We start from the raw sequence: 23,281 nt of genomic DNA, 5'->3' as shown, positions 1-23,281 counted from the left end.
TCAAATATCTCATATTTTTTATTATTTTGTAAAAAAATTTAAATTCATGAAATGATTTTTTTTGTTTTGATTTAAATTGTCTGTATGTGCTATTTGATGTACTTAGTTGAAAAACAGTGTCTGGTTTCCTTTTTCTATGAAATGTTTGCATAATATGCGTTAGAACAAGTTGCTCATAGTGTATATGTGTATTTTTTGTTTCAAACAATATTATGTTGAATGTTTTGTTGGTGCCTTTTCCTAGTCCAAAAATTCATCAAAATTTTCTAGTACATGAAGACCGCAAATAGATATTAATCTTGAATACGTTTACTAGCCATTGTAGACAAAAATGACCTCCTTCTATTTTTCCTTCTGGATAAGGCATTGCCAATTTGACAATATATTCTTTCCCATTAGGAATAGATGAGATTGTTTGAAATGTATTTTTTATTATGTAACTATCTATATAGTTGTTTGTATTTCTAGCATTAACTTTCCTTGCACTACAAAAAGATTGTTCAATGTACAGTCTTAAAGATTGAATGTCAAATTCTCCGACCAATAAATAAAGTATTGCATTAAACAAAATTTCAACACAATTTGTTGTTGATACTATTATCTTTTGTATACCATAAATCATCAATTGTGGTTCAATATGTGACCAATAGCTTTCTAATGTTGGACAAAAATTAGAGAGGTAATTTGTTGTTCTATTGTTATAACATATGCTAGTTTTCTTGCAAATTAGTGGTTCATAGTGATCACAAATGGGCTTCTCATCAGAATAATTATGTGTTTTTAATGTATTAAAATATATATATTTTTTCTTAACTATTGACCATAGTGCAATTGATATGTTTAAACATTGTGACAACCATCATATACAAAATGTATCACCCTGAAGTCCTCGTTCTAATTCTAGAAAAGAGGCTAATGCAAACATTTACATTTTTTTCTAAATAGTTTGTCACATTGTATAAATTGTGAGTTTCATCAAAATACTTGGATGCAATTCATAATCAAATACTTGCAAAGCATCGATATCATTTTTTGATATTAATAACATGAAATAATTAATTAAACCATTTCACAATTCAGTTGAAGTATAACAAAATTTCCAAACTATCAAACAAGCAATCTCCAACAGTATAAGAAAATGGTTGCAGTCTAAACAAGTTCTCATTTGCCAAAACAGTATCAATACCGGATGTGATTTTTTACTTGCTTTTGGGATAACTATCAACATCAATAACATGAGCCATTTTTTTTTGTGTAATTAAAGGTAACTTCTTTCTAATAATATTGATAAGAAATATATTATTTTCCAAGATTAAACAAATGTAGCAAGGGAACAAGAAGTTGTTCTTACTTGATATATATGATGTGCACCAAACAATATATATTGTACTATTAGTCCAATTTCTTAAGTATTAAAAAAATGTTAGTTGTAGTTTTACATAATTTTGAAAATAATTAAAGAGATATTTTTTTCTAATAATATATTAAATCTATTTTTAATTTTTTTTGGAACAATAACCATGACATTTATCCTGAAATAAATAATACAAAATTTTGAAATAATTGAAGGAAGGAAAAAAACACTTTTGTTTTCACAGTTCAAAAATAAGATCTTGGTTAGAGTGATGTATTCATTCTTTAGAGACATAATCTTTGTATATATTAAGTTATCCAAAGGAACTTTCAAAAAGTAAATAATACCAAAATGAATTATATTTGACTATGTAATTCAACTAGCATTCATAGAGTTCAATGTGAAAGGAAACAAGTATAGTTTTAATGGATTAATAAGTATATGTGCAACTATTATGCTTCAACTAAAAAGGATAGGTAGATGGATCAAAGGTGGATTGTAAAGACTAAACTAGATGAAGCTGTCACAAAATGGTCCTAGCAAATTGAGTTCTAGCAATACAAGATGGAGCATGGGGGGATGAATGACAAAGCCTTTATGTGTAGATGGAAATAGACAAAACTTTGTAGAAATAGATAGATGTAACAAAACACTCAAAGGATATTTTTCATTATTTAAAGACATAATCTTTGTATCCCGATTTCATATTTGATGAACCAACAACTAATGTTAAAGAGCTTATGTAGGACCTATCTATATCATCCTTGAGCATATCCATAGATCTAGTTAGAATTGGTCCAACTCATATTAGAAGTTTCACTTATGGCAAACATACATTTGGTATGCATTTCAAGCCAACTATGATGATCCACACTCTAATCAAGGATAACATGTGTTGTTTCAAGGAACCATCACTAATAATTCTAGACATTTATTTAATTGCAAAGATAAACCGGTAAAACAGTCTAACAGACCGGTTATCACACATGCAAACCGAAATGCAAATAAAGCATTCACCCACAAAAGCAATACAACCATAACACAAGATATTTGACATGGAAACCCAACTGGGAAAAACCACGGTGAGATGGAACTCACAAGTCACTGTCTGTAGAATAGAAACCAGACCGGTTAAGGTCTTACAATGTTCTTCACCAGAATAGATCTTGTTAGGAATCTCAATCTCTGTTAGGAGATAAGTCCTATTAAAGACTACCTTGTTAGAGGATTTTAGATTCACAGAAGTGAACCACCTTGTTAGAGGATTTTACAAAGGCTTTTGGGCCTACCCAGTTAAGGGCTACGAACTTGTCAAAGATGTGAGTAATCAACAAGTGTTTGATCTATCTAATAGCACAAACTGCTTGGTTAGATCCAGTATAGCTCACTGCTAATGCGTTTCAGCATGACTTCAGTCTTCTCTATCTCTCTCTGTTACAACTTGATCTTCTCAGATAAGATCGCTCTTACAACAACTCAACAACCACCTTAAACCTTAGCCACAACATAAACCCTTTCAGTAACAGTAACAACAACTCAAAACCCTTGACATGATGTCCTTTTAAAGGAATCTAATTTCATGTCGGTCCAATAGGATTACATTACAATTTCCTAGGTTCAATGTATCTAGACATACTCATTAACACAACACAAAAAGCATTGTCAGTGTGTCGGCACCGTCAATCAATCGGTGGGTTGGTCACTCATCACAAAATGTCGGTTGGTAACTCATCACAGAGTATTACCGGTTCATACAAAATACCGGTTGCCGGTTTGACAAAAATGAAGACTGGTAAGAATGTGTTATGCCGCTTTGCTCCTTCGTACCGATTGAGATCTACGAACCGCTTGAGATCGACATGCCGCTTCAGACTGGGAAACACATTCTGCAAAATCACCAATAGTCTAAAGACTAGAATACAACATATCGGTTGGAACAAATACCGGTTGAGCTCTAGCTCATACATATAAAGGGGATCTCTTATACAAATGCGTGTCCATCAATGACAATCACAACATAAACATAAAAAATGCCAACATTAAATAGTTTTCACAGGTATGGAAGGGATGAATAGAAACTTTATTCGACAATAGGGAAATGAGTTCATATGATACCATAGCAGATTTGCTGATTGAGGAGTTTTGGACCCAAAATTGACTAGATTAGTGCAAATATTTCAAGATTAGTGCAAATATTTCAATGAGTCCATATGATGAGTAGAGCTATAATGGTGTGTTTTTCATGGGAAGGAACCCTTGGGCAACCTCTTAAAAAGGGCAATCTAAAATTTGGAGTTTTAGGTAGTACTAAAAAATAAGAATTTAGTTGTGAAGAAAGATGACATCTATAGCTATGAAGAAAGGAATAGTCAAACTTGATAATGATGTTAAGGAACTAGAAAGGTGTGGTCAGAGGAGACAAATAGAATATGATATATATTAGAAAAAAGTAAATACTCTGAATCTGTTAGGCTTTGAACCAATTAGGTTTCTTATTCTATAACCTATTTACCAATTTTTAGTTAATGTTTTGTCTTCAATTATGCATCTAATATGTGGGTTTTGTAGTAATTTTTAAAAGACCTTTATACATATTTATATTTGTTTGCAAAACTCAATTGCAGAGAAACATTGTCTAACACAAATAATACATTCTTACTCCAAACATATCAAAATTAGTTCGCATTATTCATCTAGTGAAATATTCCGTTTGTGTAGCCTCTACCAAATTTGTTTGTAGTGGAATATTTGGAAACTAACTGAGGTGTTAGGGCATTTAACAAAACCCAAGAACTAAACAAAAAAAATTTAAATGCATTAAAAAAAACCAATATTACTCTTCACTAAATAATATTTATCGCATTAACACAAGCTACAACAACACATAAATTAAATGCACCAATAACTCTCACATTTTGTCTTTGCTACAAAGGTTGCTTAGTCGAGGTGTTAGTGCATTTAACAAAACACAATAACTAAAAGGTTTTGTTAATGCCAAAATATAGCACACACTATAACAATACAAAAATTAAATGGACCAGTACCCTCACATTTTGTCTTTTCTGCCGAGGTTAATTTACTCTTAATGACTACTCACATGAATGAAGTCTGAATAAAAGGATAAACAATATAGATAACTAAAGAGACATGCGAAAATAAGGGATGCATGATACTTCAACGAATTTGCAAAACACTAGAGCTACAAAAGGAACGATGAGAATGACGCAATATGACTAAAGAAATCATGAAAAAAATTGTTCATGTTTTATATTCTGAAAATTTTATGTGTAAGGCTCAAACTAATTTAGCCAATCACATAATCAAAAATAAATTTTACAATTTATAAACTTAAAAAATTATATTTAGACTATAGAAAATATAAAATTTATAGCAAAATAAGAAATATACTAAATTATAATTGATCCAAACAATTTATTTTAATCACTAATTAACATAACAAATTGTTAAATTATTACAATAATACTAGCAGAAGAACAAGTACTAATAACAAACTGAATATACAATTTTCCTCACTACACATAGATTGAGATTATTACCATTGTCATTTCGTCGACAAAGGTTCAAATCTCACCATTCATTGGCTTCGACAAAGGTTCAAATCTCAACATTTCCATTATCATTAAACCTACACGCCAAATTCAAATCTCTGTTCACCCGAGAGAAAGAGACAGACTACTTCGCAGCATCGGCTTGACTTTCATTTAAACTGTGGCAAAATTGGCTCAAAAAATTATTTTGTACTGACGGCGGCGGGCCCTTCACCAATCTCGCTGTACTACTAGGCAGCAAGCACCTACTTAAATTTTTCGCTTCCGTCAAGTGAAAACTTAACGGCCGCCGTCAGCTCCGTTGGATTGAGGCAGGTCGTTGAAAGTGAATTCAGAATTTGTTCCCTTGTCCGTGGAATGTGTAACTGTGAACGCACCCATTTTCCTGCACTTTCAAATATAGAATTTGATCAGGCGAGGTGATCAGGGGTTGTAATAAATGGCTTCTACGGCAGGGCTGGTGCCAATAACGAGGGATTTTCTTGCTAAATTCTATGATAAATATGTCTTTAGCGATTTGCCTGAAGATGTCGCCCGTTTATCTACCCAGCTTCGTCAATGCTGCAATTCCCTTTTGTCTCAGTCGCCAAAGAAGCCAGGTTTTTCATCAATTGCCCTATGCATTTTAGTTATATTGTAAAATTTGGGATTTTTAGGGTTTCTCTGTTTGATTCTTTTCTTGTGTTTGCAGCGAGTATGAGATTCACTGCGTTTTCTTTTTTGGCATTCTGGTGACTACGTAGCCGTTGTTTTAGATACACTTGGGGCAAATTTGGCGCTTTGTAACATTCTGGTTTCGTTTGTTAAAAAATTGGAACTGGCTTGTCTGAAGCTATCTCACGTGCCAAAAGATAAATTCCGAGAGCAGAGCGTGGAAGAAATTTATCTTCTTGAGGGAATAAGAGTCCAGAGTTAGTATTCAAATAGAGCCATGGTTGCCATATTGGTAACGAACGAAGTATGAGTAGTTAAAAGGCGTGAATTACGCTCCGGGAAAGAGTGAGGAAAATCAGATATAGAATTATTTTCATTCAAATATTCTCAAGTATGTAGACTTAGTATAGAAATTCCGAATTTGGGTCAATTAAGTTGAAATCAACTCTAAAAAAAGTCTTAAAAAAAGTGGTTTTTAAAAAAATTAAAAATTTGGACGCGTTTCTGCTATTATGGGTAAATGCTTGCAAAAGGAAATAGAAAGTTGGAAGTGCAGCCAAAAGTACACATGGGAAGGAATCAGCATTTTATACTGAAGCAACAGACGCAATACTACGCATGTCGAAGAAGCACTTGATTATTTTGCTAAGAAGCAATAGAAGTTTTACAACGAACTTTGAAATATTAAGAACTTGCATTTTTGACATTACATCTACAGACATGGACAGGGAGCTTGGATTGGCGAAATATTTAGACTTCTTTCTTTGCATTATTATTGGTTAGCAAATTAAAATCATAAGCACCAGAAAACAAAATGTTTAAAAACTTAATGTAACTGGTGCTGCGTTCAGTATACACTTACATGATTTAATGTAACATGCTGATAGTAAGCATGAGGGTTAAGAGTGTAAAACGCATTTTGTTGTGTTTTAGTGAGTTACCAACATTTGTGGTCTACCATTGGGTTATGCATGCCTTGTATGTGTAATTAGCACTATAATTTTATTGGGTCAGAGCCTTAATGGGTTGGCCTGCCCTTTTATCTCCTTTTCCGAGAGGTGTGCAAATAAATGCAATGCCTTACAACTGTTAAATTAATCAAGTCATTTGTGGGATTCTATTTTATACTAATATTCTTTTTGTTGGGGTCTCGACACCATCGTATTTCAGTGTTCTCTTGTTTCGTCTGTGGATTTTATTTGATTGATTATGGACCAGTGGCATCAATTTGACTGGTATCAAAACTTAGGGATTAAAACTCCCTAGGTTCTGGACCTCAGCTACTGCCAAGGTGTGTGAAGGAGTGACTACACCTTTTTTGTTTTCTTGTTAAGGACATTTTTTTTTTGAAGTGAAGAGATTCAAATAGATTGTGGACAAAGGGTATTCTTAGTAAAAATATGAATTATTTGTGGTATTTGGACACAATAGAAAATTGTTTGCAAGAGAGTTCATTTCAGGGAGCTCTTCTTTTGCAAGATAGGAAAGTTAGGGCTTTTCAAGAAATCCCTTCCATTGGTGGTATCACTCAGATTTGATTGCATTTTTGAATCCCTCACGAAAATTTGTTGGGTTCATTTTTTGTTCATTGAAAACTTGTGTTTATTTCATCCTACAAATGTGCCTTTGAAGGCTTCCCAGGTTTAGTGTAGGAGGGCCAGCAGTTGGTTATGTGATGGATCATGCACAAAGCCTAGTGCAAGCACAAAGAGCTAAGCAACAGGTCATGGTGTGTGACAAGCAACGATGTTTTGATTGGGTTACTTTGAAACCTAATGCACCACTCTTGAGAGTATGCATGCAGGCATAGCTCACTTGGGTGTAGAGTTAATGACAAGACACTATGCCAGGGGAGGTTAGGGGTCAAACCCACCCCAAGTTGGCTTAGATTTTGATTGGAAATTGGTTGTCATTTGTGATTTGGATTAGCAGTTTGGCTAAGTAGTTTGGATTTGACAATTGGGAGTTTCTATTTAACATTGTAGAAGGTGCCACATGGCAGCTTTTGATTGGTTTTGCACAATTGATTGGAAAATAAGAAAGTTACAAACATTTCCAGAGATTGAGTTGAATCATGTAATGTTCCCATTTTCAGTCACTTTTTTTTTGACTGGTAATAGATTTAGATTTTATTAGAAGTTGGGTTATAAACCTGGTTCAAACTAGGTAGGGCTACAACTAGGGAGCCACCTCCCTTGCATAACAAAGCACCACAGTGCAAGACCCATTAACAGGTCAACATTCACATACTGATTTTAACTCCGCCCCTATCATGAGAGTGAAGAAGCATTTCAACGTTCCTTCTTCCTTGACTCTCTTGTCTCTCTTCCTCTTCAACTTCGTCCATCCTTCCTCCCGCCCATCTGATTCCACCTTCTTTGCCCTAAGTTCTTCCACAAAAGATCTCCCCCTCATCCGAGCTTCATGAACAAACTTGTGCTTTCTCTTTCTCCACCGTATCACAACACCCAACCTTTGAAATATGGCCCTTGCTTCCTGAATTCGGCCTCTACCTACCTTATCAGTGCTACTACCAACATTAACACTATCGGTAGCCAAAGTCGCTTAATCTCCCGAAGCCTTGGGAGACGAAGGGTCATTACACTGGGTTGAGGGATCTTTGTTCTGTAAGTCTTGGGCCAGGGCTTTCTCATTTGAATCTTTTGTGTTTATATTTTGGCCACCACTTTCAACCACATAATGCTGCTCGGAGATCTCCTTCCACCACGTACCCGGTTTGATCGATTTCTTCTTGACACAACTTGTAGCAGTATGTCCCGTTTGGAAACATTTGTAGCATCTAAAGGTGGTACCTTCATAATCTGCAAGTTGCAGCCAATCACCATATTTAGATTTCAAAAGAATACCGACAGGATTACCTCTCTTCAAATCCATTTCTACCAAAATACGGGTATATGTTGTATGCAGAAACCCTAAAAAGCCTATGTTCACCCCCCCAAATTTTCCCCAAAGAATCTCCAATGGCTTCAAAACAAGATTCAAACCAATATTGCAATGGAAGGTTAGGAAGTCTTACCCAAGTTGGGATTTTGTCAAAGGACTCTGTAGTAGGGTTAAAAGCTGGATACCATGGTTTCAACAATAGCATATACTTATCCTCCCAACTCCATTGGTACTCATAGAGGATCTTCTTCCTGTCCTATTAATCATAGAAGACTACCACAAAATAACCTTGTGTGCTAGGATAAATCTTGACATCCCCATCTAGAATGGGGCTCCAAAACTCAGTAATCCACTTGTGAATTTCACCTAGACTCGGCCAGATTCCCTTAAATATTCCAATCAAACCCTTCTCATAAAATTATTCTTTGTTTTCTTTCACTATGCTTGCTATCTCTGCACCTAGGCAAATCATCGACCTATCTATTGGTGGTACACCCCGATTAAAACCCATAAACACTCCATTTCTAACCTCGCCCTCCAATTGCTCTTCTCTTGAGCTATTCCCCACTAACCGCCTCCTCTCATCCACCTTGTCTAGCACATGCCTCACACCCTCCCAATGTACACCATCTCTGACTGCATTATGGTAATGCTCTTTTGGATTACTCACCTTTACTCCCGTCCATCCCTTGTTTCACTTGTGTTTGCCTCCACCATTCATCGTGGCACCCTTTCCCACCTTTGTCATTTCTGTTAGATCGGGCCTTTTCTGCTCACTTAGAACAACCCTTGCCATTGTCAAGCGGATGGGAAGGGATTGAGCTGAAACTGCAAGGCACAGACTCACCTCTCATCGACACCTTATAACTCCAAGTTGCCTCAGGAAAGCGTGTAGACTGCCCAAGAAGATGCCAATTGTAGTTGATAGGAGCTGCTGAAGCATAAGGGTGCCACTACTACACACCGCCATTTTGTAGTTCCAATAAAACCCTAGTTGCCAAAGAGAAACGTAGTGCCATCTTGAGCATAGGAGCAGTTTGTGTTTAACCCATTTTTGGTCACTTTAGCATTGTAGTTAGCTTTGGCTTTCTCGATGTCTGTCATTTGTGCCAGAGAGAATGTTTGATGTTGGCGATGGGCTCAAATGGTCTACAAAACTCTAATGTTGCTCTCCGAAGTGAATTCTGACTTTGGGTGGGTTCTCCAAGATTCTTGGAGAGAGCATTTATTTATAGTAAGTCATTTGATTGGGCCCAATCTTCATTATTCATCATTAGTATCACTCCAGTGCGGTTAGATTTTGATTTCAATGCTTTCCAACAGTTTCCACAACTTGGGTGTAATATCAATCTATTTATCTAATTAATTTTTATTATACTAAGGTTAAAATAATTTAAATAGCACCTTAGCATAATAGCTCGTTGGAATGAGAATTAAAAGTTCTAAATGTTGGACACTTGATAAAGTAACTTATGTGTCAAAGATATCAAATAATGAGAATAAATCACTTTTTGGAGTATTAGGACTTATTTTTTTGGAGTATTAGGACTTATTTTAATAAAGTGATTGTGTTTTCTGAGAAGGTGGATTATTCTATTTTCTTTTTGGTGTAACCCTTGTGGGTTTGTGAGATTGAACTTGGTTCATCTCAGTCTTCTTGAGGACGGAAACCGTCTCAGAGAAGATTGGCCATGGTGGTGAAAGATCCTCCTTGGTTAATGCGGTGAGATTCATTCAAAGTCTCAACTTGAGCGTTAGGATTGCAGGTTCAATTGAAGATTATAAGTATGATCGAGAGTTGATTTTGTGAAGTCCTATTTGAAGTTTTGGTGAAGATTGTACAAAGATAATTCTGGACGCTGAAAGTTTATATTATCATTGGTGTGGGTCATGTTCACAACTGGATGCCATGAATGAGAGTTTGGAGTTTTTGTGGAGGGATAATATCATGTGTCAAAGCGTGAGTTTCAAAGCTATTTTCTGCTGAGTGGTTGGTAGCAAACCTATTAACTTGGCGTGAGGAAACCTAAGTGCTGGGCGAGTCTTCTGCAGAGATTTTTGCATTCATTCTGGAGGCTATTCAGTTGGGTGTTTCTTCTCAGGCAGGTCAAGTTCTTCCTTGCATTTAGTTCAGATCATTTTCCTCAAAGCTGGAGGTTGCAGCAAGGTCATTTGGCTTAGAGAAGGCTATACACTTCATAACGGGGTAGAGATTTGGCATTGAGAAGTAGGCTGGGTCCGAGGGCTTTTTCTACTAGCATTTGGATGTGGACAATGGCAAAAATATATAAGCATATATTGTGTGACCTGTAGCTGTATTTGCCCTTGTCGTGGAGAATTCAAGCTGAAAATGTAGTTTCTGTCCATATTTCAGCTTCCGTTCAACTATGGTTGCAATGTGTGTTTAGACAAGTGCCAAGCTTCCTCAAAGGGTTGATATATATAACTGTTTGTGAGGTCAGAAACAAGTTGATTTGCCTATGTAATTTCTATAGCAGATTTTAATTGACATATGTCTGTAAACTGATTAATAACAGCAGATTTATTAAAGAGATTCATTGTTGTTTCAGCTGAGAATATTTAAGAGCTTTCAGTATGCTTCTGTATGATTAATGAATGAAATTCACGCATTGTTATAAATGTTATGTCCCAAATAATTTGCAAATCTGAAACTACAAATGAAAACATCATCTCTCTACATGCAAGCAAACTGTTTGTCAAAATGTTTATTGGAGAAAGAGCAAAATTGGTGAAGAATCGGAATGCCCAGATATTATAAGTGCTGAATAAAATCATTACCAAACTGCAATAGATATATCTGCAAACTGAGATCTGCACACTACTTTCTAAGGAGGCGAGGCTGAAAACATTAGAATGCATCATGGATGAATTGATTATTAGAAGCTGGTCCAAGTAAAAGGCCAAGAACAAGAAAAAAATGACAAACTTACTTTAAGTCTTAGGGGAAGATTTAAGTCTTTGGGTAGATCTAATGTGGAACATTGGAATTGTGGCAAGATCAGGCACATCAAGAAGGATTGCAGGGAAAGAAGGCAAAGGAGTCCAATGATGATTCAAACTCAAGAGCATCTTATGACAATGGTGGTGATGCCTTTGTTGTAGCTGCCCTTGCTATGTGTGTACATGAGGGTGCAGGACCAGTTGATTTTGGAGTTTCCTTTCATGACTCTCAATAGCAAGTGATTGTTAGACTAGGAGAGCTTCAATGGTGAATGAGTGTATGTAGGAGATAATTTCTCTTTTAAAATCATTGGATGAGGCAAAGTCATGCTCGCATTTGGAGATGGAAGAGCCAAAATCCTCCTTAATGTTCTACACATTTGTGTTTGGTGTAGAACCTTCTCTCTATAATTAAGTTGAATTATGTTGGTGTGCACATAATTCTTAACATTGATGGATGCAAAATGGTGTGTGGGGCCATTATCTTGGCTAGGGGAGTTTGTTTTGGAACGCTATTCCAATTGGATTGTAGTGTTGTGGAATGTAATAGTTTTGAGATTCTTGATTCAACGAGTCATAAGTTTCCAATAGAGAAGATCATGTTGTGGCACAAACACATGAGCCGTATTGGTTAGTAAGGCCTAAGAGTATTGAAATGTAAAAACTTAGTAGAGAGGATAACTGATTGTTCCATATATTCTGATTTTTATCAACATCACTTATATGTAAAGCAAAGCTAGGCTAAGTTTTATTTGAGCTTGGCTAGAGTTGTAGGGCTTCTATATTTGATTCATATTGATATATTTGGTCTTGTGAATGTATGATCTCTAGGAAAATCTCTATATTATGTATCTTTATAGTTGAAAAAGTCCCTTTATGGTCTTATATAGTCCTCTATTATGTCGTATCAAGAGTTCAACACTCATATCTTCAAGTTGGGCTAAGCTAGAGCTAAGTTAGATCATTCTGTTTACTTCAAATAGAATGATGATTAGTTTACTATTATTTATCTCTATGTTGATGATATGTTCTTTAGCAACATTAAAGAAATTATTTGGCATTGAAAAATTTAACATTCAATAGAATTTGGTATGAAGGATGTGGGTAGTGAAGTTCATCTTAGGGATAGAGATCATGCGAGATAGAGTGAACATAAAACTTTGGATCAGCCAAAAGAAGTATTTAAACTCTGTTCTACAAGGGTTTAGGATGTAGGATCACAAACTAGTGAATATACCCATTTCTATGGGTAAAAAGCTTTTTCTTGATTAGTGCCTTTCAACACCAAATGAGATAGAGGACATGAGTCACATCAAGTTCACTATGTTGAGTAACCCTTATGATTCTTGAAATATATACAAGTGACAATTGTTAGGATTAGGGGACTAGGTGTTGTACACTTTGCAAGTCCTAGTTTTAGCTGTAGCTATTTAATATTTTGTAATATTGTAAATAATAAACTCAATGAAAAAGGTCCTCTGCTTAGATGAAATTTTGAGATTCCATAGTTGGCACACATCGCCACATGTCATTGGTCTTATGACAATTATAAGAAAGTTGTTAAATAGAGGGTTATCAGGTGGACAATGACTAACATCTTTGACTAGCATTTTATAGCATACAAGGTGTGTCAGTTTACACCCACGTGGAGTGCTTGAGTGTTACATTGACCTCACTTGGTCTTAGGAGTTCAATTGGTCAATCAAAAGTTGCATTATATTTGTGGAGGAGTTATATTTGGAGGTGGGGGAAAAACCATTCCTAGCTTATTGTGCCTTCTTTCCCTAGACATACAGGGCTTGAGATTAATATATCATGTTATGTTCTATGCATGGATATGCTACTGAATTCCTTTTAGTTCAAAGTGTAGATCTCTCGTGAAGTGTGAAGACTACTGTTGTATTGTAATTGTTTGTTGTTGAGTAGTGTTGTGGCGTTTTCACACATCATCCCATTGCAAATGGGGACCCCCACTTTTTGCTTGTTACTGTTGGTGTTTTGCTTAGTTTTCTTAGCTTGGCAACATTTTTTGGGTTTCTTAGTCTCCTAGCTTTTAGGGAAGGGTGATGTATTGTCTCAATCTGGATGGGAGAATGCTATTCAATCCACGAGGTAAGTATGGATTTCATCCTTGGTAGGGGTATGTTTAGGTTTGGAATGGGCGAGCCAGGTCAGGAATTCCTAGGTTGAGATGTGGAGTGAGGAAATTTTCCAAGGATTGTTTCTTAAGGACAAAACCCATGTTTGATATGGATTTCCTAAAAGGAAATCCATCTCTAGGTCAAGGTTCCCCTTTCAATCCTTACATAAGTTGATTTTCACCCTTTTAGGATCCGAAATTGCCATTATGATCATTCGGAAATCTCTATTTGGAGTATGGAAATCCATAATTGGAAGGTGGTTAGAATAATTGTCAAATTGATGAAAATGTGAAAAGTTGTCAAGGAGTTGTCCGGAAAAGGAAGTGAAGAAAATGGTGAGAAATATTTTAGAATCCGTGGATAAATTAAGGTTGCATTTCAAAATCTTGGACAAATCTGAATTTCATGTGGAAAATTCAAGTCTAGAGCGAGTTTCCTTATAAAATCCTTGTCTATGTTGTGAATTGTTTGAAAATTCCAAGATTGAAGTGAGGAATATCAAAAAATTCCAAAGAAAAAAAATGTTGTCAAGGATAATTTATCGTGAATGAATTTCAATTCCAAATCCAGAAAATTGTTAAGGGGAAAAATGAAAATCCTTGTACAAGTTGATTTTCCACTCCACATTCCATGATCAAGGCGAAATTCCACATCATTTTCCATGCATGGATTGAATTTCCACTTGCAATTCCATGATCAAGGTAAGTTTCCACTTCATTTTCCAGGACTTGGGTGGAATTTCCATACCCTATTGCAATCTCGCCCTAGGAATTAATTTCTTCCTTATGCTCCAAGTGCTCTAAGGGGGTGAAGAAGATGGAATGGCATCTAAGACTTAAACAACACAAACATACTTCACAATGCTTGTCTATGCTCAAAATTCCACTTCTGATGGAATTCCGCCCTCCAAACATGAAATTACCGTGGCATGGTGAAAATGCGCTCATTAAGAAAGATGAAGAAACACTAAGTAAGGGTGGACTTTCCATGCTCATGTGCAATCCAACCCTCAAGTGAATTTCTGTCCAAGTAGGTGGAAAACTCAACTAAGTCTTAATTAGAGAAGGGTGGTGTTGATGTGTTTTTTAGGCACATGCGAACACAGAATAAAATACCTCAAGTATCTTATCCTCTCTTGAACAAAATCTCTCGAATGCTGAAGATTAGCTTAAGGATCATTCGAAAAGACTCCAAGGTTCATGAATGTAGGGTCACTACGTGTGGATAAGTTCAGTTGGTCGTTGTAATTGCTGTTTCATCAAGGGGCATTTGTGGTTACAAAAGATTTCATGAAGGACTTTGCGAATGATATGCAATGAAGTTTCTTCCTAATACTACTGAATGATTATCAAAAAATGGCAAAAAATAGGGGTTTAGAGAGGTTTTAAGCTATCCTAAAAATGAATGGATGAAGAATGACACAAGTGAAACTCAACTAGCCATAGCATCGCCATACATGAACAACTCCACTAGAACTAGTGCAATCTTCTAAGGATGTTTGGAGATTTTCAAATCACTACTAATCATAGACACCATTAGTTGAATGCATATCAATGATTGAGCAACAATCAAACTTAGACAACTTTAAAGGTTCCAGTTGACCACACAAGGCTAACTTACAATTAGCAAGAAGCTAGTGGTATGGATAACGAGCTTCACAATATATCAAGTGCAACATTCCATCATTTGATCTAATGCTTAAACTAACATCAAAGATTGACTTGAGAAGATAAAGAAACATGCAATAGACTTCAATGATTGAATAAAAACACCATAACTTCAATGTTTTATTGATCCAATAGCCAAACAACAACAATTCTTCAAGTCTTTCTCTTGTCACTATTCTATCACCTTAGCCTATTTCTCTCTTATTGCTCTTAATCTTATTCTATTCTATTCTCTCTTATTATTATTAACCATTACAAATGAAATGAGTGGAGTTTATATAAGACTCCCAAATACAATGAAGGGCCGAGATCGAATAAAGATCAAGGGCCAAGATCTTGCCACCTAAACCCTAATTAGGGTTTGATACAAATGAAAACCCTATGTAGATAAATATCACCACTAACTCAACCAATGAGAAAATAGCACGTGCTGACATGGAAATTGAGGAAGTATCCTCCAATAGGAAAATGCAATGCCAAGTGAGATCATAACAAACTGTCTTCTAGAATCTGGGTCCCTTTCTCACGTTCCTTCTTGGCATATTCAATGAATCTGGTCACCATATCATCTATCTCCGTCATCAGGATCTCAGGTAGAGATTTCAGCTGCTCCTCCATGTGCATAACCTCGTCAAAAGATTTGAAGATGGCATCCTCCCATTTAGGTTCGAGTTCTTGAGTTTTGCTTGCTAAGACTATGAACTCGAGCATATTATTCAATTGTTCCTTGGTGATCATTCCATCAGTCCCACAGAAGATAGCTCTTATTCTTTCCTCCAACTCCTTAGCTTCTATAATTGTTCCGGGATCAATCTTTCTTTCCAAAACAATCTGTGCTACTTCTACTATCTTCATGGATTCGGTGCATATCGTCTTGAACTTGACTACACCCATTTCCAATCTCCTCAAAGATGATCTTCTTCATGTGAAGTAAGCTACTCCATTGTAGAAGGCTAGGTGTTGTTCCTTGTCTCCTTATCTTTTCTTTTGATAAGATTTCCCTCGGTGTTTTCTTGATTACTTGAAGTACCGGAATGATGACATCTCTAGCGTGAGCAAATGCTTCGGAGGCTTCGATGAGAACATGAGTTCTCCCAAGGACTTTTACGACCATGTCGAGTGTCTTCATTATGTCCTTCATAAATTTGCTAAATCTAGTATATGAATCCTCTATCCACGTATCCATCAACTGTGCGGAGTTCCTCATCTTCTCCATACGATCAACTGATTTGGAGGAAGCAAGGGAGGTGGTGTGGCTGCTGGACTCTAATGCCTCAATGGTTGTTGGAATTGCTGAACATAATCCCTCCATGCATTTATTTCCTTTTCCAATCTTCTATTCTTTTCTATTTCAGCTCTCAACATGTCATTGATTGCTTTCAATGAATCAGTCGCATCACCAATAGCTTGCTCGGAGGTGAATGGACCTAAATCAATAGTCTCCATGTCATACTCATCAACTGTGATCTCTCCTTCGTACTTCTCAACTCTTGGAGTGGTTACTTGCAACTTTCTTGATCCCGAGTCATCTGTAATCACCTTTGACATCTTTGTAGCTTTCCTCTTCTCAGTAGCTTCTCGAGTTTGGCTTACAAGGCTTGCTATATCATATGTTTGTTCTTCTTCAACCACTATCACCTCTTGAGCTAATCTTTCTTTTAACCATTCTGGAATAGAAGATCTTCCTTCATGAATTTGTGCTCCTTCGTACATTCGTTCATCTCTAGGTGGTGAAGTAGTTTCATTGTTATCTTCTCCTCCTTCTTCAATCTCTTGAATGAGATGAGTGAGATCTTCTTGTTCTTGATATGCTTTTTCTTTGCCTTTATCATTGTGGACCGTTGACTCTGCTGATTCATTGGCTCCTTGACTCAACTCCTTTTCCATCCTTTGTTCTTCTTGTCTGGAAGAAGGATGACTCGCTCTTGATTTATGCTTCGTCCTTGAGGATTCCTTTTCACCACAATCTTCTTTTCTCTTTGATCCTCTTGACTGAGATGATTGAGGTGCGCTCCCACTTGCACTAGCTTCAACTTCATCATTTGCCCTTTCTTCCAAGTGGAATGTCGGTGCTATATTCTGCTCTTTCAACTTCTGGTGTTGTACATCTATCCATATGCGAGTGTACTCCAAGACTGGCTTCATTAATTCTTTCAAGTCATCAATTTCTATATTTGCCCATTTGAATTTGATTTCTTTACCTTCTTTGGCGTAGGCTCCTTGGAGATGTTTACCACTGTCTTGAACTTGATCAGCTACATGAAACGACTTGCCTTCCCTGATAAAATTGAGAGGTAGTCTGGAATACATCTTTTTTACCTCCACATCATTTTGAATGTTCATCCAATAATCTTCAAGATGCCAACGTTGTCCATTCTTTCTTCCCAACACTTCCTTCACTTTACCATATGGATCAAAGCAATCTCTAGTTGTGAATGGCTTGAGTGAATGTAGTGTTAATTCTTGTTCGGCATCTTCTGCTGCATGAATGGATGGGCATGATTCGATGGAATCTCCAAGTGTGATAGGGAAAGAAACACCGGCTCCATGCTTATGCCTATATGCCTTGATATCAAAGTTCCCAGACTCGGACTCGGCTCTGACTTGGCAATGACTAGGCAACGACTCGGCAAAATAAGAAAACCCTTGAAATTTGGAGATTTTTAACGACTTAAAACTTGTTTCATACACCCATTATTGAATTAAGCTTAAAGACACTATAACATAATCAAATAGAAGCTATTTTGATCACATACATAAACATACATCCATCACATGCGTAGAAATGTAAACTGTAGCTGAAGGAATTAGAAAACATAGATATATAGAGTTATAAATGTTGTCCAATGTATATAAAATCCATGAATTCAAATGTTCCCAAACATATATGTAACTGTAAAGTGTAAACAAAAACAAGTCTATGGCTCAAGCTCTGGCTCAGCCTCGTCTATCTGCCTCCTAGAAAGGCGTCTAAGGTAGGTCCTGGATGACTGAGTAGCCATAGTCTCTGCCTGTGATGTGCCAGTCTAAGTAGCCATAGGTGTTGTGCCTGATCGTGCTCTATCCTCCTCCTCTGCCATAGCCACAGCCTTAGCCTCTTTGTCTGCCGGGTCAACCCACTCAAGGTCCTCAGCAGTGAAGATTGGATCGGTGGACTCAGTGAGCCAATCGGACTCGGGGTCGACTTCCTCTAGAGTGATAGGAGAGGAGTCAACGTCCAAAATCTGTCTGGTCCTGAGATGGAGGTTGTAATGAACAAAGACTAGATCATTCAACCTCTCCACAAACAATCTATTTCACCTCTTCAAGTGGATGTGCTCGAACATGCTCCAATTGCGCTCACATCCAGAAGCGCTACATGGATGGCTCAATATGCGGATGGCAATTTTTTGAAGGTTTGGGGTTGAAGGCCCAAACATTTGCCACCATCTATCTGAGATAAGGAAAAGAAAAAAACATTATTCTCATTTCCAACTTTAAAGGTAGATTATAAAATGAAAAATTAAAATGCATAAGTCATAAACTTTAGAATTTTCTATTTGGCTGCAATTTTGTCCGACCCTCTTTGCACAATTGGCTGGCAAAGATCGCCCCTACTGCATTATTAAATGCATCCATCTTGAGCAGTGTAGCTGTGGTATCAGTGCCCATCCGTTGTACTACTGAATATAGTTCGCTAAGAACCTCCTCATCCGCTTTGAAATCAACACGGAAACGAAATGATGGATTGAGGTAATAAGCTGCTACATGGATGGGCCTATGAAGCTGGTTATGCCATCTTCTATCAATTATGTCCCAAATGGGCCTATACTTATCCTCAACTCCAGCATATATAGATCTAATGGCCTCCTTGGCCCTATCCATGCCCTCATATATGTAGTCCATAGCGGGCTTCTCACCATCACTCGTAGGAGAACTACTAGGGGCTCAGTGACCTGCAAATAATGTTAAACAAAAATAGTTAAGTCACAAGTGTGCATGAAAATAAGCAAAATTGCAAAGTTGCACAATGCAAACAAAACAAAAATATGCATATAAATTTATAAAATTACCTGCATGATCTCTGCACAAGGGGTCCAAAAACCTGGCTCATAAAAAATGCAATCTACTACATCCATCCCTGCAGTGGTCGTAGCATAGGATGAGGAAGTCCACTCCTCACCAACAAACATGCGCCTCAAAGATGGCTTTGATTTTATTAAGGATTTCAATGTGAGGAAATTCGAGGCAAATCTCGTTATACCAGGACGAGCCAACTCCCTTTCCCCCGTGTATTGCCTCATAATGCTAAGGACCAATGCATGATTGTAAATAAATTTGCATATATTCTTGGTCCTTTCAACACATTCTTTCACCCATCCAAGCTTACCTATATCCTCTAGCATGAGGTCAAGGCAATGGGCCGCACATGGAGACCAAAAGATTTTTGGGTGCCTCTCCATCAAAAGTTTTCTTGCAACAATTTTAAATTAGTTAAAGAATTAGATGTGATAAGTATCAAGAAATTTTACCATTAATATTTAAAACTTAAAAGAAAACTTTTAAAGTTTACATGCAGCAACATAACTTGCTGCATTATCTGTCACCACTTGCACCACATTTTCTTCCCCCACCTCATGTATAACTTCCTCAATAGTCTCACATAAGTATGCCGCATTTTTGACATGTGAGGAAGCATCGATGGACTTCAAAAACATGGTGGATCTTGAAAATAAAACAAATTAATTATCAATAAATTAGAATGTAAATTATTCAATTTCAATCACAATGCATTTAGAGAAGTAAAATGATCAATCACCTCCGCTGGAAGCAAGAAAATTTAGTAGTGTTCTATTCCTCCTATCATATCTTCCACGAAGATTGGGTCAACTTTCATATCTTCCACCATTTCCAACAAGAGAGGGCCACTCAACTCAGTATCACTAGGGGCTTTAAACCCCGCCCCACAAATGGTTACTACATCAATCATGCTTTGCCAATAAAGAGACTTGTCACAAATTGAAATAGATTAAATAAGAAAAGTTCAATTTCAATTTCAATTTCAATTTTCAACTTCAAACCATAAAATTTTAAATTTTAATTTAAAACAATCAAATAAAAAAGTACCTGGCTGCAATAAATGGAATGTTGCAGAAGTACCAAAACTTGCAAATTGCTTTTCTTCCTGCATCATGGACCTCCTTGTTCCAAGACATGCTCTCAAGCGAGCACTGTGCGCCAGGAGTAGTGCGTGGTACAAAAAAATTGTCTATCTTGGATTTTCGCACTCTAGGACCAAAAGTGTGACTAGTAGGAGCAGAAATAGAAGTACTAGCACTAGCAGAAGCACTAGGACGAAAGGGAGGCATAGAAGAACCCTCTCCAACACAACCAATGGATGCAGCTGTGGATGGGGATGCAGATGTGGGTGGAGGGGAACCAATATGACATAACTCCTCTCTTTGTCTTTTTTTTGTTTGCTTATGTATTTCAAAATTTTCTAATTGGACGTAACAAAAACAGACTGCTTCGGGAGGTGCCTTGGTACAAGGCTCAGTATCATGACCATGTATGCCAACAATATGATATTCAATCTATTTATCCCCCCATGGTTAATTTCCTTACAAAAAATACACTTGGTTTGATTTCTTTGTCTACCAAGGAATTCTTCAGTGTATTTCCATGCCTCATCTTTTTGACCATGTTTCCTAGGCTAAGGTTGTGGAGGATTAGGATGAGCCATTAGGAAAAAAAATTGTTTTCAAAACGTGAGGGTTGCTGAAAGAAGACAATTTTACAAATCACCATTTGAGCATTGTGTTTTACAGAGTTTTAAATTTAAACTAATAAAAAAATATCAGCAAAGACTAATTTGTGCATTGTGGTTTTTCTTGAAAATTTTCAAATTTCAAAGAAAGAAATTAAGAATTGAGAAAAATCAGCAAACCCTAGATTTTTTTAAGAAAAAATTGTAAATACATGAATACAATTTTTTCAAAAAAAAAATCTAGGGTTTGCTATGCTATTGTACTATTTATCTCATTGTGATTGAAGTTTGCAATATAGATTTGGAAAGTTGAACTTAAAAAAAAAATAACAACAAAACGAAAAATCCATAAATATAGAAAAAAAACCAACATAATCAATAAAAATTAACACTTACCTCTTTCAAATTTGTTGAGAAGTGTTTGAAATGAGCTTCTATGGACCTCCTTGATGCTCTCAATGCAACTGTAGTGCTGCCCCAATGTGATTTGTGCAAGCTTTTCATCTCTTCCTCTTAGCTGGTTGCAAAACTATGGCTTCCTATTTTTCTCTCTTCCTCTCTTCCACTCATAAAAGTGAATGCCAATCCCTTTTAGGGTTATAAGAAAGGGAAATGGCAAAAAAAATCATAAAAAAAGTTATGTTTTTTTTGCTTTTTTGATTGCACTTTTTTAAGTGACGCCGGCCGGGTCACTACCCTCAGACTCGGCGAGTCAGGGAGTGACTCGCTGACTCGGTGAGTTAGGTGAGTCACGCCCCCTAACCCGCCTGAGCCCGGGTTAGGGTCACCGTGACCCGACAGGGGTCACCCGACCCGCTGACTCGTGTGACTCGCCGCGAGTCACAAAACTCTGCTTGATATACGCCAATATCTGTCTCACCACCTCGAGTAGTACCATTTTATTCGTTGGGTAGCGCGACAACATGTAGGGAGGAACGGGAGATCCTTGAACTCTGATGTAGGTGAACTTCGGAAATTGGATGAACCACTCACCATGTTGTTCTACCAATGCCTGCGCTTCTGGAGAGAGTCTTTGTTGCGATCCACCTTGAAGCTGCCTGGTGATATGCATAGTGAATGCATCATTTACCCTCCTGTAGTGTTGTTTTGGTGGATGCTTAAGCTGTGGTTAACAGTCATACACTTTGATCTCTCCAAGTCTCCTTCCAACTATGCCTGTGTACATGAGTCCTGGATACTTGAAATTTCTCGCAATAGAGTATATGACGTAGGAGCTCATATAGAACGTTCTGGTGCGCATTAGCCTCCTTAACTGTTTATCAATGCTGTTGCTAATGAGCCTCACCCAATTGATTGCCTTCTTGTCACGGGTAACAGTCTCAATGAAGTAGAACATCCAATCTTCAAAGTATGAAACCTCAGGTGCACCAACCAATCGATGAAGTAAGGTGATGAAGTCTCTGTATTCATCATTGAAGTCTATCCTATGGAGTTTATCGGGCCATCTACTTCTTCCACCTCTGCTCTTCTTCAACCAAAATTTGTCGATGATCTTCGCACAATCATCTGGATCATCATCGTAGGCTGATTTGGCTCCTTCCAAGCTTATGTAGATGATGTCCTTGGGCTCGGGTAGATGGAATGTCTCGCTGAGTGCTGTGTCTAAGAGATATGCGAGCACTGTCCCATCCTTCGCCACAATTCTCCTTGAGGCAAAGTCATAGTGTTGAGCACATTCTACAATGAGATTGTAGCATTGCAGCGTGGGAGGAAAGCCGGCTGCATTTATGATTCCACTTTCAATCATCTTCTTGGCTGTTGCTGTAAGTTCGTTGATGTATGATAGGTGGCGGAACTTCTTGGTGTCGAACTTCCCGAGATTAGTGTCTCCTACTTTGCTCCAATTCGACGTGATTCTGCTTTCGAATGCACTTCCCTTCAAATCTTCCTTGATGAGCGCTTGGCCGGAGAGAGTCTTGTTTGTTTTCGAAGCTGCCATCCTTCACCTATGAGAGATATATAAGTTAGATGAGCTTTGCACTTTAAATGTGAAATCGATTACTAAATAAGACTGATCTGTTCATTATATGCATTAGGAAGGCCTGATTTACTTCAAGAAAATGACTATCAATCTCAAATTAAACCTGCTCCTGTTTTTACATCGGTCTAAATAATGCACTTACTTCTGATTTCTGAACTTCACTTCAAAAACTAATTAATGATGTGACTGCTAATGCTCAAGGGTTTGCTGTCTCTTTAATCTTCTGCTGCTGAAGGATGAAATTCGCCCTCCAACCTGCCTAAATTCGCCCTTGAAAGATGCT

At 37.0% G+C, this 23,281-nt stretch overlaps 1 protein-coding gene across 4 annotated transcripts in view; it reads left to right on the top strand.

The window, feature by feature from the left end:
- The first annotated feature begins 4,927 nt into the window (after positions 1-4,927).
- The window catches only part of LOC131073093 (uncharacterized), a 154,343-nt gene continuing 135,989 nt past the window's right edge, over positions 4,928-23,281 (top strand). The window contains exon 1 of one of the 4 annotated variants that reach the window (XM_058009460.2): positions 4,928-5,522. In XM_058009460.2, the coding sequence (XP_057865443.1) occupies positions 5,363-5,522 (160 nt within the window). In that variant the 5' untranslated portion in view covers positions 4,928-5,362. Of the gene's footprint in view, positions 5,523-5,672; positions 5,923-23,281 lie in introns of those variants that run through there. The other 3 variants (XM_058009458.2, XM_058009457.2, XM_058009459.2) reach the window with 3 other exon arrangements.

This window comes from Cryptomeria japonica, chromosome 7 (genome assembly GCF_030272615.1).
Source record: "Cryptomeria japonica chromosome 7, Sugi_1.0, whole genome shotgun sequence".
Classification (NCBI taxonomy): domain Eukaryota; kingdom Viridiplantae; phylum Streptophyta; class Pinopsida; order Cupressales; family Cupressaceae; genus Cryptomeria; species Cryptomeria japonica.
This window is presented reverse-complemented; position numbering and strand designations above follow the sequence as displayed.